The following is a 22,565-nucleotide window of genomic DNA, read 5'->3' as shown; positions in this document are numbered from 1 at the left end:
GAAACGGAAGTTAAGATGCATGGAAGATGTATCCCTCATCAATAAAATCGAAGAGTATACACCGTCGAGCATGAAATCAACGAATTGTGACTTTGCTCCATTAGATGTTCCACGTAATCTAACGATGAACTAGTAATATTACTCCCTTTTTAAGAGCTCAGTCATTTAATGTTAAGTCATAACTCTCTCCACAAATTTACCGTAACTAGTCGTCAGGTAGCTAACCATTCAGCCGTGCAAAACAGAAGTAACCGGTTTATAATCAACTTATGCCACACATAACTGGGCAGTAAAATAGATAAAAGTATAATCGCAGAAAACAGGAATTCAGAAGCTGCAGGATTGAAAACTGAATGCCGAAATACAATTTAAATATTTATTGGGAATTTGCCTCAATCTCTTTAAGCATACAGGAGCAGATAACAAGTGAAGTACATTTTAAGAGAAAAAGACGGCAACTGTCAACGAGCCAATCACAAATCTCATCCTGAGCTATCGCAAAATAAAATAAGTTCTCTGAGCTCTTCAGGTATCTGTAAGCTTTCGAAAAACTTCTTCAGCCATTTAAATGTAAAAATGAAAAGTGAACCAATTTACTTAAATAAATAATAAGTAAATTCAAAATTTCAAATTAAAGAAAGTGTCGTGAAAAATAAATTTTCTTTAAAAAACGAATGCTTAAATATACCATTTGCACAACTGTAGTTTTTTGGAAAGATATTAGCAGAAGAATTCTTTTTGCCTCTGAGGAGTCCACAACCATGATACAAGACAAATACTCCCTATACTCTCAAAATACTATGTAAAATTGCATGTCGCCGTTATTTCCCTGCTTTCATCGAATAATGAGGACATGATTTCTCAGCTCCTTGAGGTGATTGAAACGGTAAATCGCTGGTCATATTAATGAATTTGCCCAAAAAATTCAACGTTCATTTAACATAATAGAAGAAGAATTTGGACTCATTCATATCAGAGCTGTGGAAGCCAATCATGAATTTTATCTTTCATTTTTGTCGTCTTAAAAACGCGATTTGGATCCATTACTGACCCGTGACGTCATTAACAATGATAAAAACATGACTTATCGAAAAATTCAATCCGTAATGTTCCTGATTTGCCTTGAAACCCTTTGTATTAGTATTTTACAAATTATACATTGCTTAAGAGAAGTTCTGTTCGTTCATAAATGACTTATAGGGCTATTTCTATTAATCTCTACGAGACTGTATATTGAAAATGCATTGAATATTAAAAGCTAATTCAGCAAGTAAAATTTTTTCGATTACGTTCTGACATATCGTGAAATAAATTCGTGTTCTAAGTTACACACAAATTTAAAAATTATCAATAAAACGTTTATACTTCCGACTTCGCGCAGAGTCGAACGCTTTGGTATGTCAAGTCTAGGTAGGATTCGATTACTCCGATTATATGTTTTTTAATTACTCAAAGATACACCTCCGATTATTTTCATAAATCTCTTCTCAATCCTTAAACCAGCATATTGTATGTGGAAGTAAGCGTATCTCTTTCTGAGTCGAATTTCTCTCTATGCTTGATCGCTAGACAAATTTGCTTTAAATGGAATATTTTTAAAACTGGATGAGACAATTTATGCGGTAAAAAATATCCAAGGTGAAAGTAATGTGGATGAGTGGAACCCGACGCCGGTGTCGACGAACTCATCGTGAATGGAAAAAAAGCGACAACTATAGCGTTTAAATCCGATTGCTACGCTTGCAATGATGGCGCACTGCGCCAGGCGCAGGTGACGCTGACCGTTGAAGAGGGTTTCTACGATGCTTTTTTTCAAATCGCACACATGAGAAATCTATAAACTTTATTAAATCGGCGATATATTTATTTTGCATAACGCTGAAATTTGTGGTCATGATTGGATACTGGCAGACATTATGAAATGCTACCAGGTATATCGAAAACTAGAGTGTCAGAAGATAGGTTCTCATGTTTTAGTGGTCACCACAGAAGATGTATCGCGGGTAGTCGTCACTAAGGAAAACATTTCCGGGGTTGGCGGAAGGGGGTGAAGTCCCCTATACCCTCCCGCCCTGGCTACGTCCCCGCGCTCGACTGATCTCTTTTCGAAACGAATAATTTGTTTGGATCTTGAAAATTTCTTAGTACTTAGGGTAGACTTGTGAACATTTTCCCCTGTTTCAAATTCGAAAATTTTTCCTCAGTTGATCCTCCGTTGTGTGTTTTTTTAAAATTTAAGATAGAGGCAAATGTTGGCAAAGTTCTACTCTATATTCCATGAAAATTTCAATGCGCGAGTGTAAGTATAAAACGTAATTCGTCGCGAGAAAAGAATTGAGGCCGGTCGAGTGGGAGTGATGGGTCGTCATTTCAGGCTGAGATTGACAGTGCGAGCTGATTTAATCGTTAAATATTGTTGGTAAGCATGTATTTGCAGCAGGTTAGTTCATCACCATCCCCCCTCTTTATGCAATGATGTTATTGTGATGACAGGAAATGTAGGGAACAATAAAAGGTGATAATTTATATGAAGTATATATAAATAAGGAAAAGCATTATGCTTTGGGCTGGATTCCAGCCAAGAACCCCGAATTCGTAATTTTTCACAAGGAAATTTCATTCTAAAACTTTCCCTGGAGATTTTTGATGGCTCTAGAGAAAGATGGCGTATTGCTTCCGGGAATATAAAACGACATGAAAGAAAGAAAATCAGCATTTTGAGAAGTGTACATGGCATACAGGATACATACGCACTATCATTTCTACAATTCGCTGTACACTTATGCTCCACTCACCGATTGTATGAATCGGGCGAATTTCTGGAAAAAATCTTTTCGGTTGGCGTAAATGGGCGTGCCCAGCGAGGGGCAGCTGCCCCACTGGAAGCAAAAATCGCTAAAGTCTTAAAGCAAAATCAGTACTGAATTGAAACGAAAGTATTTTTTTTTAATTCTTTAAACCCACGAAAAATGATATGTATTAGTATAAGAAATGTAACTAAAATAAAACTATTTTTTCAAGGAAATAATCTCATAAAAGAATAAAGCGCTGTTATAATTTTCTTAAAATGTTTGTTTCATTCACCTTTTCCATGCTAAAATGTTACAACTTGGCTTGATCCCCAGTTATGATCCTGGGAACGCCCTTGATGCACAAAAAATTTGACCCTCGATGAATATGTTTTACGTCACAGAAAATCGACGAGGACGGTATGCGACGGTGCTATAACAGCTGGAGTCGAATATCAGGGCGAAGGGCCTAAGCGGAAAACAACTAGAGCTGAGGAGCATCGCCTCTTCGCTCGCACCTATCGGAGTTTTATCTTCCGGAATCCCTGCAGTCCTGACGACGGTTCTTTTTCCTATATTGATTCCGATTAAATGAGTTGCTTAGTGATGCCGCCGGCTAGGTGACTGACGCCGTAGACAGGGTGGAAATTATTGTCGATCAGAAAGGATTTATGCCTTTCGGGCTCGAGACTAGATAGATGGAGAATATTTTATTTACAAATTTTCGTAATTTTTATATGAATGCGTGAACCTTAATGATTTTATTCTCCGTGCTAAGACATTTCTAAAGGATTATTTTTGTCTCGTACTTTCTCGAATAATAGGTGAGCGCTCATAAGTTGCGTCATAATTAGCTACCTGATATTGTTCATGTGGAGATTGTTTTTGTTACATTTATTGACGAGATATTGTTTTAGAAATAGGGCACTACAATAGATACGGGGAAAGGGGTCGCGTAGAAACCCATCCCAATTTGGGTTAGGGGAACCTCTCCTCTCTGAATGCTCAAGGTGTAGTTACTCGTTACTATGAATGGAAAATGTCACTTGTATAATGACACTAGATGCCGACACGTCCGATTAAAAAATTAATATGTGAGGAAATTTACAATTGGTTTTTAATATTTAAATCACCATAAAAATTTGAAATAATACAGCTATTTTTGGGTTTCCCTCAAATTGTAAGTCAATTTGTAAGAACGGAAAAATCAACGGCAGAGGAAGATAAGCGTTGGCTATTATTACAATTGACGCATGGAAACCCACAAATAAAGCCTGTTTTATACATATGGACTCCTCTCGTGAAAGTTTAAATACCACGATGAACATAGAAGTCAATGGAATAAAAAATGAGTTTTTCATTATCATTTTTCAGCAGTGAAGATATTACATAAAATTTTATTGAAGACATATTCGGGGAAAATAAACCTCTAAATTCCGCCCTTAAAGAATTGCATCATCTACAGTTCATCCCAGCTGATCTTCGTGTTATCCATGGGCGGATTCAGCATCATATTGGGGGGGCGGGATTGTCATGACCTTAGTCCCGGGGAGTATGGAATACCCCCCGGGGGAGGTGGGCGTTTTTATACTAGTGCTACGCTCTAAGATAAATATAACTCAAACTTCTCTCACGTTTAGCCATGAATTTGCATATACATTCCCTCTCGTTCTTTGCAAGGATACAAAACTATTAAAGTAATAACAATTAAAAATATTTTATAAAATTTGGAGGGATAACCCCTGTGACTCGCCATTAAATCCGCCCCTGTTGTGATCCTCCACAAGTCTTCCAACTTCTTTTTTTTTAAGGCTGTTTTACACGGGAGACGTCATTGCCAAGGTTTTTTTTCATATGGACTCCACCCGTGAAAGTTTAAATACTACGATGAATATAGAAGTCAATGGACTAAAAAATTAGCGCTGAAAACAATTGTTGAAATTGCGAGAATGTGAGTTCGGAATTAGATCAGGGGCTATTTTGCAATCTCACATTCATGCATTCTCGCATGCGCTCTAGCAATTCGCCGCTTTACGCGACGCAATTTTGACTGCGCCTTCGTACATACGTCAGATTGCGCAATGAAGTGCCCCACGTAAAGCGGCCTTTACTCACGATCTTCTTCTCTGCCTGCTCTCACAATAACTCACATGTGAGTCAGTGCTCCCTAGTAAAATGCTTCCGAGGAAATCTTCCGTCGCGAGGCCGATTTGATTACTCCCAGAATGGATCTCGCTTCGCACTAATCGCACGGCCTAAGGCGGGTGAAAACCACACATTCCGGGAATTCCTAGGCCTGGAAGTTCAGTCCCGAAAAAGTGGGCATTGTCATTCTCCCACTTCCGACCCCCTGTGGCCGCGCAAATGCGATGGGTTTGACCCACCACACTCAACTCATTGAACTCGTCCCATTTGCGAGACGCTACCCATTGAAATGAAAAAAGACTCCGCCAATCCCCGTCTCTATCTATACAAAATCTGGGATGAACCATCAAATGGAAGAGAAAGAACTGCAGATTAAAATATAATTTAGTTTTTTACGCACCGAAAGAACATTAATCTACATGAAGAGGATAAGGGGTGACAATTTTACAGAAAAAATCGAAGGTTGTCATTGTTCGCGAAATTTGTTCATATCTGACCCCGCATACATTTTCTACTCACAAGCATAGGAAGAAAAGGTAATATGCTTTGCGCAATTTATCAGGAAATGTGAATGAAAAGTTCTCTGCCTAAAAAAAGTTTTAAAAAATGGCCAACTGTTTCCGATCTCAACCCACTGCCGAGATAAAAATTACGAAAATCCGCACATGCCCTCTGATTCAATGCGTAGACTCCCTTTATATAAGATTTTACTCATCAGAGTGAATACTGATTTTACGTCTTGATATGGCCTCACCATCACATTCGCTATATTCTGAGAGCACGAGGCAGTGGGTAGAAAACCATCCTTCCTTACTACCAGAAATATATTTGGAGGGGTTCCGAGTCTAATGCAAGTCTCCTATTTATGGCGAAAGTAAACATATTTCCACGAATATTACAAAAGAGGATCCTTAAATTGGCCTTTAAATGTGTTGTCACCCACCGCGCATTTAAATCGGTTTACAAAAGTCGCCACTCGCATCGCTGATGGTCAAATTGATTCAAGTTTCACGGGAAAATAAGGTATAACTAGTGGTAATAACGGAAATTTATATATAGGATGATGTGTTCCATCTAATTCATAATTTTTCAATGCTAATCCAGGCAATTGCAAACTTTTACTGCAGAATAACGAAAAAAGTGCATCGCATCGCACTATTCACCGCGCCGCGGACATTTTTGATAACCGATTAAAATGCTAACCGAAGTGGCAGCAGAAATCGGCCTTCTATGGGATGGAATTGGGCCTCCCTCTATGCAGTCCCCTTGCATATTTCATTGGACCAAAACTTCATTGACAGATTTCAGAAAAATGTAGAAATTTACATCAATAGACAAAACAAGTTTTTTTACGCAAGAGTATGCTAAGTTTAATTGGTCGCACACACTATTTTTGCATTGGTAGAAAATATTTCGGGGGTGCAAAAAGCTCCCTCGGCACCCTCCCTACAATGCGACTATGCCACATCTGGTTTTCTGTGGTTGCTTCGGTCAGCTGCATTAAAATGGCTCACATTCTATGGGATTAACTTAATGCGGAATCAAAGGAGCAGGCCCTTCGATGTATATAACAACTGGATTGAGCGCTCTTAAAATTAGTTAAGAAAACGAGCCGTTCCACCTTCCGCCGCCATGTTTTTGGGCGTACGAAATAGGGTACATATCCTTATATGACCAAGTGCTTAGTTATCACAATATTGTCAGCTCATTTTGCAATCATCGAATTCCTCAAACATAGGATACCAATTTTTAGCCTTTATTAGTTGTTAAAATAGCAATGAGGCTCCAAAATAAAGTAGAATAACGTGTTTAATTAATAATTATCGGGAGATAATACTCTTTATACTCTCTGTTTTTGTTTTTTTAATTTTGCTTTGGAAGTAATTTTCTGTCGCCCTGATAAATTAATAAATACTTTGTACAGCTTGTATTGACAAGTAATTTTTTGTTTACTCCATGCTAATGCTACATCCCTTCTCGAAATTGTCTACTTTTCACCCAAGTTTTTTACCTCTGTACCAAACATCGCTCAACGTAAATGCTCTGATTTTTTGAAATTCATGAAGGATAGAATATTTTGAAGAAAAAATGGAAAATAAGTCAGTTTAATTTACAATAAATACGGTAAACTCTCTAATGAATTTTACCGACACTTGATAAAATTAGCATATTCACCGTAATCGTTTTAGCTGAGTTCATTTTTCAGATGGTCCAATGTAAAAAAATCGATGGTAAATATTTCTGGAGTTTTGAAACAAGGGCACAGTGCCTAGGTAATAAGATTAAAAAGAATAAGGGAAGTTCTTGACTAAGCCACCGATTGGAAATAAAATTTTATATTTACACTGTAACGTACAGTAACGTAAGAAGCAAATTTTATTTTCCAGTATTGTGGATCCACAAAGTGAAGCTGTACACTTCAGACAAGGAATCGTTTATTACGTGAATTCTTCGTATGCATTTTCTCTTAGAGATACTACTCCAAAACTGGGGAATTCGAAATAAACAATTTAATGTGAAAAATTTGATCAAATTGGTTAGGATTAGAATTTTATTTTGCAAATTCATCAAAATATGTTAAATAAGGAAAAAACTCAGTTTACTGTAATTTTACCACCAACACTTTCTTCACCAAATTGACGAATATACATTACTGAATAAATTTCTAAGTATTTTTTTGTCTCATCTTCGCTGCATTTCTCTAAAATATGAAATTCAGTCCATTAGTGCGTAAGTGCAATCTAATTTGAATATTCAACACGGCAATATTGCATACGTTCTGCTTTTCATGCAAATCCTATAATAAATCCGGTTAAGATAGGATGGCCGAATCCCCATTCCATCCACTTCCTTATTACCCTTGGCTGGCTAAACGCTCTACCATCCAATACGCTCATAGAATATTCTTAATACCTTTCCATTTGTCAATATTTTTTCCTTCATCACGAGCATTGACTATTGTTCTTTTAAATTCTTAAAAGTTTAATTGGTGGCAGCGCCTTAGTCTATTAATAATGTATATCAATGCACAGGCGGAGATTGGAAAATTATCGAGCCAATCACACGTCAGCGGAAAGCAACGGTTTGGTAACGGGCGGTTATTTGATTGGCTTAATGCTTTTCCGGTTTCCGCCTAGTCCTTCGAATCCGCTTCCATGAGATCCCAGCGTTATATTTGGATTATCATTTACTCACCCATGTTATATGATTATATTGTCTGATTTAATGAAGTTCTATGAGGCTTCATCGTTACCTATTTCGATTCTATGCCAATATCCTCGGGAGAAGGATAATAAAAGTAAAGCGTCCTACAGCTCAATCTAAGACGTCATTTATAACAAATAGGGCGCTAATCTCCGCTAAGAGCGTTGGAATGCAGACAAAGAAACAGTGCATTAAAAGATTCGTGTGGGTGGTGCCGTTCTACGGAGCAGAAACATGGACATTCGGAAACCTGGTAAAAAAGGATTTGAATCCTTCCGTATGCTTGGTGCTGCATATTAAATTGAAAGATCGAGTAGGGAACGAGGCATACCGATGAATGGGAGGAGAAAGGTAAATGTGGAACCAGGGAAAGATCCGGTGGATATGCCATGTCATAAGATATACCAATTGCTTGATAAATATTTTAGTGGGAAAATGAAGGATAAGTCCCTTGTGGAAGACTAAGAGGTTGAGTATTTGTGGCAGATAAGAGTACACAAAGAAGAAGAGCATTAGGGAACCGAAGGGCTTGGGGAAGTGATAAATGCAGAGCTGCAGCACACCAATCTTGGAATTGCCTTACAATGAATATGTACGTATATCACCAAATTTATATATTTTTATACCAGACTCTCCACGTTAGCAGTGCTCACTGGGCACCCTTTATATTTTGGTAATCGCGCCTTTCTTATGCCTTCAAATTTTCCTCCATCCACCCCTGATTTCATAGTATTTGCCAATGATATGAGCCGAAATTGAAACGATTCTCCGAATGTCCGCCAGGGATTGCTGCCGGCGAAGACGTCACTCGTATATAAGAGGGAATCTTCCACTTTTGTGTTGGACAGATGGGAGATAGCAGTGAAAGCTGCTGCGGCCAACATGAGAGCCACCGGACCACTGTGCATCAGCCTCTCCTTTCTCCTCGTGCACCTAGCGGCCACAGCATCTGGTGAGTTCCACATAAGCATCCCAACGGTTAACCACGGCCTCATCCACCGGGCTCATTCGCACGGCACGCACTTACCAATTCATCGCGCAGGAGTTTAACAGTGGGAAAATCAAGAGACTGTATTCGTATCGAAAAGAAAGACTCTTTACAGTTACATACAGCCTTTCTTCACTCACTCATTCAGTGCATCACCTTAAGGTTGGTTTTGACAGGTGAGGGGAGAGCTCACCCTAGGCTAAGCCACAGGCGCGTGACATTCTCACATTGAGGCAGTTCCTTTCCCTGTGATATCTTGGTCGGTCGTCAAGCTCTCTACTTACTAGACCTCTACACTTCCCCACTATTTTACTTATTTGTCAACATGTTCCGTAGCGCATTAGGTCGGATTCAAGTAATTATACGGGCTATTCGAGCATTTAAAGTGATATAAATAATTGCATTCAATTTACTTACTTTTCCATTCTTTTTGTAAATTTTGTTCGTATTCGATAGATTTTGAAAAAGGTATTTTAGCTGATTATGCGCATCAAACTACGTAAGATTTTTTTTAATACACCGGCGAGATGATTATATTTGATCAATCGTTGAGTTGAAAATTGAATACATGGAGAAATAATTTTACCAAGTGTAAATTTTGCCTACAATATGGAAAAAGCCGAGAATACGAGTAGATTAACGCGTCCGAAGCTTCTGGTAACAGATTACAGCCCTGCGTCAAGAAATCCCCTGCTCTCCTAGCATGTTTAGTGAATGCCGTGAGAACTTGTATTTCAATGAAAATAATTCGTAAATACGACGGGATATTAAAAATTATACAATTTTAAGTCGTCCATTGAATTCCTGAACAGCATAAAAGATGATATTTAAATAAAGCGACCAAGCTATCAAAGATATATTTTTAATTCCATTAGTAAAAAGAAAAGTAATTGTGATATTAGTTCCTTGTGATTAAACTGATTACTTATTCCATGAGTGATGTGTAATTGTAATTAGGTCGTTGAAATTTCCCCAGTCCAATCATAATTGAGCCCGATAAGAGTAAATTTTCCGATCGGATTCATGTATCGTGTTATCGCGTCTGCAAGAAATCAAGAGATACACGTTGAATGGAATGTGTTTAATTGAAACTGTGTGGGATCATGCTAAACTGCTACTTTTATTGATATAAATATCTATTCAACCCTTGCTATCCATGCTGGTAAAAAATATCGATAGGAAAAATGTGCCACGAAAAATGATGGAGACTGTCACTGGGGACCATCGGGATATTGTTTTTCATGAAGTTCATGGCCTACGGTTCCTCAGCGTATCAAGTGGTTTCTTCCGCAATCGCCCAGGATATCTTGCTTGTGAGGTTGGCTATAACTTAATGTATATATAATTGATGGATATAACTAGATGTAACAAGGCGTAACAGTAGTTCTGTCGTTATTACAGAAAAATTCTTAGAGCTCAAGCAATATCTCTATTTTTGTATCCCACTTGGCGAGCGGATTATTGCGGCTCCCTCACCGATTTCCAATCTATGATATTTATAATACAAAATTATGACATTTAATGTAGGAAATGGACTTATTGGAGGAAATTCTCACGATGAAGAACCGGATTCAAAGTCCGCCAGCGGTGGAGTTATCATCGGATCAATCTATAGTTTCCAACCTTTCTGTACTTTCTGGGAACTATCATATTCGTTTTACCTTGTTTATAAGTATATCTATGGCGTAAACACCTTTCATGATCCCTCACTCAGAAATTAAACTCTTTTTAGGGTGAGTTCTATTGAAGGTTGGTGTGAGTTATAGTTCACCCTAGACCTAGCCACATGCGTGTGAAAGTCATACAATCAGGATAGAGGCGTAAGTTCCTTTTCCTGGGCCACCTCACTCAGCGAGAGTTTATGCTGGGCTGTCCAACGGCTTCGCCCGGGATTTGAACCCGGGACTCTTCGTTCAGTAACCAATGCTCTACCCTTTAAAATCACTCCACCTGTCATGCTATCAATTACATATTGTGTTCTAGTTTGTGTGTACCTAGTAACGTCTTAAAGTGAGCAGAGAATAATTTACGGCAGCTACGCTAAGAACGCATTAAAAATATTGTTTATGACTGAAATGTGATCGTTAATTTTATACTGGATCTCCAGTTTAAAGCAATTATCAACCATATAGAAACTCAACATTGGAATTGACAACTAGTGGTACAGTCACTGTGCGACCATGCGCCAAGGCTGTCGAAAGGGGCGTTCAAATGAAGACCCCTTGGTGATTTTCATCATGTAGACGCGTCAAATTAAACAATGTTAAAGCACACTATATAATGTAATAAGTATTTGGTAAATGTTAAAGCACACTATAAATGTAATAAGTATTTGGTAGTACGTTTTCAGTTGTTGTTTGTTACTTATTATGAATGGACGTATCTGAATGTTTTGTAAGGTAAAGTTATATTTTAAATATTAGCTTTTTAATCATTTTTAAACTAAAGGAAATTCGCCCAAATTGCCACGTATTATCAATATCTCTACATCTCTATCCAGGTACGTCGTTCCTCCACATTTAAATACCCCGATAGCCAACATGTTAAAGGCTTTTCTTACGGTGATGGCAAAACCTGTATTATACATGACCAAATCTTGACGCAAACGAATTTTAAATCATGAAGAACTGTGTTTCATAAAGTGTATCGTTTATTTCATTGCACTTCGGTACTATAGAAGAAGAAGGAATCTGCCCTTATTACTTCGGTACCTTACATCGAGATTCCTATTGCCATAAATGTTGCTACTCCGACTGAGTGTTTTAATTAATTTTGCTTCCAACGGATCTTTCAAAGGGCCTTTCGTAAGTAGCTAAAAAAGAGGTTAGTTTACCAATGATTAACATTTTCCCCTTGTTGATCTATTCTGAACTTTCGAGCGATCATATGGCGTAGTGTTTGCATTTCCCCTTGAATGGAAACGGGAAAAATGATCGCGTGTTTTTCAAAATTCAAAGGCTTGCCGTCCGGAAAGGGGATGTTTACTTTGAGTAAACACCAGGTGCTCGCCAGGATTTCTGCCTTAATGACCGAAAAATTTTGATTCCACGAATCAGTGAAATATTGCATAGAACGACCGGATTCCCACAGCATTTTTCTGAACTAAAATGATCTTTTCACCTTAAATAATGATGTGAAACCTACTTTAAAGAGAAAAATTATTTATCTGAACTTTGAATTGCTGCCAGACATTTTCGTAAATTGGAATTTCCTTTCTTGTATAGCTCGACATTTGCGTATGAAATTATTGTTTTCTTAAATACACATCGATGCACTATCTATACATGATAGCAGTTTGCTTCAAGTATGATTTCTCCGTGATTCCGAAGGGTGCTCAGGATCAGGGGCGCAGCGAGGGGGGATTTTGGGGGATAAGCCCCCCCCAGAGCTCGGAGAAATATTTAAATTAAATCCATTTTACTTAATTGGATTAGGATCACTTATAGAATAGTTTTAGGACTAATCAAATATCCCAAAGAAAGCCGTAAAACTCGCAATTTTGAACGAATAATCTTAAAATTTTTCTGGAGGAGGGTCCCCGCAAATCCCGCTTACCCTGGCGGGTATGCAATACCCCACACACCCCTAAGTATTAGTTGCGCCGGTTGCGCCTAAAACCCCCCCAGCCTTAATTCTTAGCTGCGCCCCTGCTCGGGATAGGTGAGGATAGGCCGTACCGGACTAAGCCACAGGGGTGTGAATTTCACGTATTCAATATGGGGAGGCAGTTCCTTCCCCTGGGCCGCGTCGCACTTGAAGGATTTTTAATTGGGGGTACCTCATGACTATCCGGGATTTGAACCCGTGATCTTCGAGCAAGTCGCCACGAGATCCACTCTCTATGCTATCACGTACTCCTTCCCTCATTATTTAACTCTGAAATGAACAATATCTCGTAATGATTGTACAGATCCGCCTCTCCTTAAGAATATACCGAAAACTTAAAAGGCTCTCATCAACATCTGTATAGAAGAAAGGATGTTCGCATGCGAATGATGCTGCGAATGCGGTGCAGAATTTTGCTGCAGCATGAGATAAGGAGCACCTTACACGGGTAGATTAAGGTCGTTGTTTAATTTCCGTGGCTCCTTGGTGGTATGTAACACCACTTATCGGTTTTACACCGAGGTCAGGTATGCGTAGAAATGATGCTATTAGATATTGATCAATTATTTTTACACATTTTCTCACTATTTCAATGACGTGAACACCTTTCATGGTCAGTCACTCAGAAATTAAACTCCCTCTATGGTGAGCTCTACCGAAAGTTGGTGTCTAAAGATTAGGATTAAGCTAGTGACCATTAAAGGTGTTTACGATGCTTAGTTGCCAGTTTGAAATCGTAGGCTCTTATTTTACATTAATCTAGCTTTAAAAATCAGCATATAAATTTGATTGAAGTACCAAATAGCACATTGCGTTGGGACGTGCTGCAATCATTTTTAAACATTGTTTGTTAAGCTGGTGAAATAAAACCTTTATTTGGAGAGACACCGCAAAGATTATCATTTCAGTTTAAAAAAAATAAATTGCGGGTCTCACTACTCTTAATCCGCCACTGGCCCTTTAATTACTTCCCTTTATTCCCTCTCCGTCCAATTACTGGGATTCTTATGCCAGCTGCTAAGCGCCGAGGCGGCGAGGTCAAGTACGCTGCTGGAAGTGCAGTCTCAAATTCGTCCTCAGCCTTAGGAATGAATGACCACCGAGTAATAACGTATTTTCCCTCCACTTTCTCCGCTCCATTCTCAATCGGAGACAACATCTGCAAAACGGTCTCTCAGAAGGCCTTGACAACGACCCGTTGATAGAGTCCGACAGCCCTTTTTTTCTGGGTTTGTGGAGCAACAGTAAAACCCCCGAGGGCTGAGATAACTTCGCATTTTTTTTCCACGGATCGGTTTTTCTTTCTAACTCGCTTTCCTTTTCGAAACGGTTCTCCTTGCCTTAATATTTCAAAGCGCGTCGAACGATCCGTTCTCACACGAGCGAGTAAATTGCCATTTGCCTTCCCATCCCACAATTTCTCTTTCTTTATCCCTTTTTACCTCAATCGTCGCGGTCGTTGCCCCGCTATTCCAAATTGAAATTAAGTGGGACAGCCTTTACGAGAGTTCAAGGTTGACCTCAAAATTCTTAGCTGCGCTCTCCCACGATAGTACTACGCATTCCAATCGAAATAGTGCAATCTCCGTGTGAATATTATCACAACTGTGTAAGAAAATATGCGTGTTTAGTCCCTAGAAAATCATTCGTCGGTGGCAATATTCCATTTTCACGCCACGCGTACGCTTCAGTCCCGTCGGCGCTATTTTTGGATCCGCACTGATTTATCTTGCTTATAAATTATGAATTTACTTTCAATGATCTTACAGGTATAAAAATGTTGCATTAATATTTAAATACATAAGTTTTCAAAAATATGCTAAGTGCTTCAATTTTCATTGCGGAAAGCGCAAATTATAAATTTCGTGTAATCGAAACGTGAGCATTTTTAAATGTGAAGAGAAAAATAAAATCCTGGGCTATTATTTTTCGAAAACCTAGCTTTTTAGATCACCAAATAAATTTAAGTGAAAGGAATACATATGCCTTCCAATTAGCAGATTGTGTTAAGTAGGTACGTAGGAACCCACGGAAACCACTGTTTCGAATTTTTACTCGGCGTGTTTCAGCCAATTTGATTGAAGTGTGAAATTGTTCATCACCAATAGAACGGGTTAAAAATATCTTTAACTAGTGCCCCACATTTAATTTTTTCTCATATCGTCAGCCTGTTAAACCAGAAAAAACATGTATATAATGGCAATACTTCCGTGGCTTTTGCAGCAGACACTACGGAAGAAACGGAGGGGGTATGCCGCTCTGACAACGAGGGTCTCAGGGGAAAAACAAGTTTCATTGGTTGTTTCTACTGGCAGTTTCATGCCGTATAAATGTTATATAGTTTTGGAAATTTTCCTCATATTTCGGTTTTTATGTTTAAGCAATTATCAGACCTGTTGCGGTGGAGATCCCTAGCAAGGGAATTAAAGGTCGCTTTTTTGGGAGCTCATTATAACTTTCTGCGGCGTCCTGGTGGTATGTGTGGCCGCCGGAAGGGAATGCACTTGCATCCTCCTAGCTCATAAAAAAGTTTTTGGAAAAGATTGCACCCTCTCCTTTTTGTAATTTGAATAAGAAGTGTATTTATAAACGCCGCAGCGACGCCTAAATACACCTCTCTGACAATGCTTCCACCAGCGCCCGTGGTGGTATGCAATACCACTAAGCGTTTATTTGCCTGTTATAATAATGCGTGGACAAGAGGCTTTTGGGCATTTATCACACTTCTTTATTTATTCTCAAGTTTTAGGAGATTACGAGGGAAGTGAAAGCTACAATTATGACATCCCCGAAAACCAGAACTTCCGGGGAAATCCAAATCCTTCGAGCTACAGTAACTCGAGGAAGAATAATACCAACTCAGTATGGGGTCGCCAGCGACAAAGACCAAACAGGGTTCCTTGCTTGGTTGAAGATAAATTCTACAGGAACCCCAACCGAAAACCTAACAGGATTTGGTCTAACACGGAATGCTCGAAATATTACTTGTGCTTGGGTAAGCCATTGTAATGCATCGTATTAAAAATATATATTTTTTGAACCACTGCATAAATTTGGCATAAACTTTAAGCAATAAATAATAATTTAAAAAATATTACGAGACTGCTAAAAATGCATGAAATAACTCAATTCTCATGACTAAAATTTTTTATTTAGATTGTAATTTAGCTAAAAAAATCTTAATTAATTTTTCTTGTCTCCTACTTCACTTACACATCTTAAACCTTACAAATGGAATGTGCTTCTAAAGATGGAGAGGTTTTTGAGTTCAGGTGTTCAACTGGCCTTCTCTTCGATGTTAACCGGCAAATATGTGACTTCAAGCTGAATATAGACAACTGCCACATCACAGCAGGTATTACATGAGGTTTGATTCTCAGCTTCTTTTTAAGTCAAGAATTTGTATTTTTATTTGCAAAAATATAATTTGAAAAGAGAACTTCTCTTCAACATGATGATAATACTTAGCAATAAGCATGGGCGTACCCAGCGCAGTGCAGCTTCCTCCCCCTAGAGGCAAAAGTAAATTAAGTTCAACACGGAAGTTTTGCACAAATTTTCTATAAATCCAAGAAAAGTGATATTAGTATAAAATATATACTTAAAATAGAATTTTTTTAACTAATAAAGCGCTGTTATAGTTTTCCTGAATTTTTTGTTTCTTTCACCTTCTCTTTATCACAACTTGAACAACCACAGCATGTTCCCCCCTCTGCTTTTGATCCTGGGTACGCCCTTGGCAATAAGATTTTAGCATGATACTTTAGAGTCATAATTCAAATTCAACTTTAGAGTCAAATTCACCAACCTAGTATTATGCCACTGACCAGGATAACATTTTAGGGGCTTTAGGAGGTAATATTTTTTTCATATGGAGAGGAGGTTATATATTTCAGGATGGTTTGGTTGGAGGAGGTACACTTCTGCCTCTATCTTCAAAATAATTTGCTGGGATTTGAACCCATTGACACCCCCTCGTCATTATGGCCTTGCCTACTATTGAAGGTTAAGAAAATAGCTCCATTTTTTGCATAAGTAAATTTATTTTTACAGAGCTGAAATCACCTAAACCTTTGCTAGAAAGAGCAGATTGTCCTGAGGACGAACTGGGGTGTGCTGATGGTACTTGCATTCCACGTGACATGTTCTGTGATGGAACTCCTGACTGTGAAGATGATTCGGATGAAGGATGGTGTGGTTTGTAAAATTATTCATCAATTACTCTTTTTTATCCAGTAATGTACATGGATTACCTATCTATATTCAAGGGCGATTCTAATGCCTGAATAAATTTTTAACCTATATCAAAGTTTATGAATAATCTTTTGATAGATAAATTCAGAAGATGAGTGTATGTAGGCTCCCCTTATCTCATGATTCTTTCCATTTTGTGCAGATGTAAATAATGATCCAAATGCAGCAAGTCCATGCAATCCAATTACCTGCAAATTACCAGACTGCTTTTGTTCAGTTGATGGAACGGCTGTGCCTGGAAATATGCTGCCTAGCCAGGTATGATTTAGGTTCAAAGCTTGGAAAATATTAACGGTTGCATGCATATATATTTATTTTAAGTAGCATTGTAGTTTCTTACAAAATGATAGAAAAAAAGGTCTTGTGAAAAATGTTTCCAGCATCCTAAATGCCTATTTTTCTCCGATGGATGGTATGATATAGCTGCTAATTGTCTTCAAATTACAAATTCTACCGATTGGAAATTTGTCGGCTCGCTCATGAATAAACTTGGAGTACAGAAAATGTAAAATTATTCAAATCATTATTAAAATTCTGGGGAAATGTGAGTGTAAATTCTCTTGAAGTTGAAGATAAGGTAAAAATATATACGAGTAGATGAATCAGGCTTTCTCAGTCATCTTTTGTTTACATTCATCTGTGATGGTGTTTTAACCTGAAGAAGGTGACTTTAATGCCAGCAAAACATGCCATTATCAAAGATGAATGCACACAGAAGTAAACCCAGGAAACTCATTCATTTATACCATTCCATGGACGATTTTAATTCGAAGAAATGTGATTTATTTTAGATTCCACAAATGATTATCCTGACCTTTGATGATGCTGTAAATGCTGACAATTGGGAACTTTTCCAAGACAAGCTGTTCCCAACTCAGAGCACAACCAGTGAAACTGAAGCACCTCCGGCCAGTGGAGCCCCAGTTCCTTTGTACCTTGGGCCGTCAACACATAAAGGAGCAACACGAGTCAATCCTAATGGGTGCCCTATACATGCCACTTTCTATATATCGCATCAGTACACAAATTATCAGCAAGTTCAAAAATTGTGGAATCAAGGTCATGAAATTGCTGTCCATTCTATAACGTAAGTTCTCATTCACAGTTATTGAAAAATTACAAGATGATTTGGATGTTTTTTCAAGTGTTTTCATTGCATTATTACAATTAAATATTGGCCGCATCCTTGACACAAGTTTTTTTTTCCCTCATTAATTTCCTCATAAGTAGAAGGCAATATTTGGGATAAATTTGGGATAACTTTTGAGGGACAAATTGCCCAATTTGACTGTATCTTTATAACTGATAAGTCCTTTTCACATTTTGTACTGCCAGGTTTCTGATAAGTTTCAGTGATCATACTTTCTCTTAGTTCTAAAAGAAGGTTTTCATTTCAACTATGGAAGGATGCACTCACAGGGGCAGATTAAGGTCATTGGTCTGGGGGGATACTTACAGCCATATTGTGCAATACCTTGCGGCAGTAATTCATCTGATGTATCATATGCGTAGACAAGTGGCTTTCAAGTGAAGCTGGTGAAATAAAAACGTATATAATAGAGCCATATTTAAAATTAACATCTTTTTAATTTTTTTATAAATTTAAGGGGGAGTGGCTGCCCCCAATAACCACAGCCTACATCAGCCACAGTAAATGCAATTTGAGTCTCAATTTAATTCAGAAACCATAGAGAAGTGAGAAAGTTTTAATGGCAAATGAGTCTTAGAATTATGTGTTAATATGAATGAGTACATAAAGCATTATAGTATTAACTAAAGCCAGATAAAAATTCAAAGTGTCTATTTTTCTCACAGGCACAGAGGCCCAGAACAGTGGTGGACAAACAATGCAACCGTTGAAGATTGGTTTGATGAAATGGTCGGACAAGCAAACATCATCAACCGTTTCTCTAATGTGCGGATGGAAGATATAAGAGGTAATCTGTAATATATATATAGCAGGGAAGGGGTACTAGTCTGTGGCTTTGGTGTACTTCAGTTAGGTCAAAAGACAGCAGAAAAGCCTTACTTTACCAGAAACAATACAGAAAAGTTTTAGCTTGCTAAAAAGATTTATGAAAAATAAAAAGTATCGCTGCAAGATACGACCTCAGTAACTGAATGTGGCACCTTCCATCTACTACAGGAGTTTGTACTCATAAACAGGTTCAAACAGGACAATTTCAGGTTTCCAATAACCTTTCAATTTTACTATTTTTGAAGCATTAAATATCAAGGGGTGCTCTTATTGAAATTGATAAATCTAACCTAACATTGATATCACACCCCCTCCAGATATAATTATTATATATGCTACCGAATATTTCATTGTTTTCTACGATGTGAAACTGATTTATTGTTTCTTTTCTGCAACGCAGGTCTTCGAGTCCCTTTCCTTCGTGTTGGGTGGAATCGACAATTTGCCATGATGCGTGAGTTTGGCTTTGTCTATGATGCATCTATTGCGGCCCCCTTCTCTGACCCACCCCTCTGGCCATACACCCTAGATCATCGCATGCCGCATGTTTGTGTGGGTGGAAGTGGAGGACAACGATGCCCAACGAGGTCACAACCAGGCATCTGGGAAATGGTCATGAATCAGCTGGAATTTGAGGTAGAAATAAATATTTTCATTCGAATCACATTTCATGTGGAAATTGCTCCAGCATTTTGAAGGCAATACATACAGGGTTCTAAATCTGTCTCCCTCTTTTGCTTTGTCGATTGGTTGATTAAAATTACCAAGATTCTGAAATTTGATTTTGTAGCTAATGCTATTAAGATAAGGGCATGGGATAAATTTTCAATAAATGGTTTGAGGCCTCAATTGATGAAATTGGTTTGTTTTAAATACAAAATTTAGCAAATTTCACATGTATATAACTTGGACGACTGGATTCATCAAATGGCAACATCAACCAGATGATGTCGTACCATGAAGAAAACATTTGTCCATAATTATGTTTGGGAAATTCATAAAATTTTGTTGTAACCTCAAAATTATTATTAATATCAGGCTTCACAAGTCCGGCAGGGGAGTTGTCCACTCCCCAAGCTGTGCAAAATCCATTGACTTGGTCCCTTTTCCGCTCTTCTCATGCCTCCTTCTCAACTCCAATTAAAAGAGTGTATGCAGTGGCATAGCCAGGAAATTCGATTGGGGGGGGGGGAAAAAATAAGGGGGAAATTTTTGAAAAACAGGGTACTAAGTAATGGGTTTTGAACTAATTTTAACACTTTTCATAATCGAAAAAACTTCATTTGTTAAAGAAATATTTCTTTAATTCATGATTTTTCAATACTTCGTTTTCTTTTATGAAATGAAAACATTGTTTTTATATTTTGGGGGGGGTCCGGACCCCCCGGACCTCCCCCCTGGCTGCGCCACTGAGTGTATACACAATACATATATGCACAACATAATAACTCAGGTATCCTCTCATTCTATAAAAATCACTCATTGTCCTACCTCAATCCTTTTCTATGCACAAAGCCTCTCATATTAATTTTGTTTGTTGTACATATATCCTATTTAGTATTTTTCTTCCGTTTGGTCTTGAAAATTATTTTTTAAGCATTGAAACTAATCAATAGCAATAAATTAAGAGGAATTGTAAATACATTTTTACTGCCTTCAATACACTACAATATAGGTTACAAGAATGCCGTAAAATTGCTCCTCAGTTTTTCATTTTCACCAAGTCGTCAAGATACAGCTCAGAGCTATAAATTATAATTGGAAAACAGAGAAGTGAAACTAAACTAGATTTCCTGAATTGCATGCGGTGAGGTGTCATAAAATATAGCAAGTTCTCTACCTACATGTAAAACTTATTTCATTTTTCCAGGGTTATCAATGTGCCATGGTGGACAGTTGTCCTCAGCATCTTACCAGTAAAGAAATATTTAATGGACTTATGAAGAATTTCCACCGTCATTATGACAGCAATAGGGCCCCCTTCGGCCTATATTTCCATTCCACTTGGTTCAAAAAGCCAGACTTTCTCACAGCTTTTCAGGTGAGAATTAAAGAAATGAAGTTGCTTATAAATTATAATTAACGCTGTGACTGCATTCACTCCATGAAATCTCAGTGTGAGTTATAATCTTATTTCTTCCTCCAACTACATAACAGAAATTCTTGGATGAAATGGGGAAACGCCCTGATGTTTGGTTCGTCACCAATTGGCAAGCTGTGCAGTGGATGAGAAACCCTGTACCATTAGGACAAGTGGAACAATTCAAGCCCTGGGGTTGTAAAAGAAGGGTGAGTACACTAAATTTTTGTGAGAGTAGCAACAGTTTGCAATGAGTTTCCAGTCAGGTATACTACCTCAAATCCCAGTAAATCCAATGATTTTTTCATGGCAAATTTCACCATTGGCGTACTTCTGCATCTATGAGCACGAGAACATACAAAGTAACTTGCTTCATGCAGAGCTTCAGCTTGTATGCATTAAATCACCAATGAAAATAAATTCTCTAGAACACTGTTGAGGAATTAGCCTGCAGGGGTATACTATGTAATCCTGTAAGAGACGATTCTCTCAATTACTTCCCTAAACAACATACAAAATTTTCAATAAAGAAGTATATAAACACCTTCCATATCAAATGCATAACGATAAGGCATTCAAGCTAAACATTTCTTTAATATAAGTATTTAGCTCATGCTCAGAAAAGTTAAGTGTCCACTAAACTGTGAAGTCCCACATGAAACCAGAAATTAATTATATATTCAAGTGCCTAGGCAGAATGACTCGTTCCCAGTGATACAGTTTGTTTCAAGGCAGCTGATCACCTCTTTCCTTTCTGGTATTGAGGGAGATATTTTCATTGGCACTAAAAAGGCCCCAGGCTCTAGGGTTAGAGTTGATACATTTTGTTTAATCAGAATATTGCTAGTGGTATTTGAGCTTTCTTAATTAAAATAAAATGTTACTTTAACTTTGCACTTTAGACTATAAATTTCCAACCTTGAGGATGCATTATACATTTTAATTATTCCTCTAAAGGCTAAGGAATTAAATTATATTATTTATTTGAAATTGTCTTTCAGGAGTTTACACCATTGGAAGTGGCATGTAACCTTCCCAAGACATGTAGACTCCAAAGTAGAGATCTGGGTGGAGAGAGGTATCTGTATACATGCACAGATTGTCCACAGGTATATCCTTGGCTGCGCAATGAATTTGGGGTCAATGTCTAATACAATGAAAAACTGACTCGGGATCTTCATCATTCATTTCATTATTTCGTGAAAATTTGCACTGAAATTTTGCAATTGATTGAAGAAATATAATTGGGTTAAATCCAACTTAATATCATTATTGGACAAGACAGCACATTTTTCATATTTAATTTGATAAAAAGTTGCACGAAATTCTTGCAAGGTTACACAAATTGTTACTCAAATTCTATTGAAAGAAAGATAAATGCCAGCCAGGATTTATTTTCAATTATTGTAATGTGATTGTGTAGTATTTTGATGACTACTGAGGAATGTTTGTATGAAACGTTATTTATTACCTTTAAGACTGATATTGTATTACTTATATTTGTATTGTTAAAATGTTAAA

General features: G+C 37.8%; 1 protein-coding gene across 1 annotated transcript; it reads left to right on the top strand.

Annotated features, from left to right (window-relative positions):
• Positions 1-8,929: 8,929 nt before the first annotated feature.
• On the top strand, positions 8,930-22,565 carry LOC124164294 (chitin deacetylase 1). Its single transcript, XM_046541542.1, has 11 exons — positions 8,930-9,090; positions 15,476-15,727; positions 15,983-16,087; positions 16,786-16,929; positions 17,129-17,244; positions 17,778-18,073; positions 18,802-18,923; positions 19,365-19,600; positions 20,835-21,005; positions 21,122-21,253; positions 22,046-22,565. Exons 1-11 carry the CDS (start codon positions 9,021-9,023, stop codon positions 22,193-22,195), a joined length of 1,794 nt encoding a protein of 597 aa, XP_046397498.1. The 5' UTR covers positions 8,930-9,020; the 3' UTR covers positions 22,196-22,565.

Source organism: Ischnura elegans, chromosome 8 (genome assembly GCF_921293095.1).
Source record: "Ischnura elegans chromosome 8, ioIscEleg1.1, whole genome shotgun sequence".
NCBI classification, from domain to species: Eukaryota; Metazoa; Arthropoda; class Insecta; order Odonata; family Coenagrionidae; genus Ischnura; species Ischnura elegans.
The sequence above is the reverse complement of the archived record's forward strand: the minus strand, read 5'-3'. Positions and strand labels throughout refer to the sequence as shown.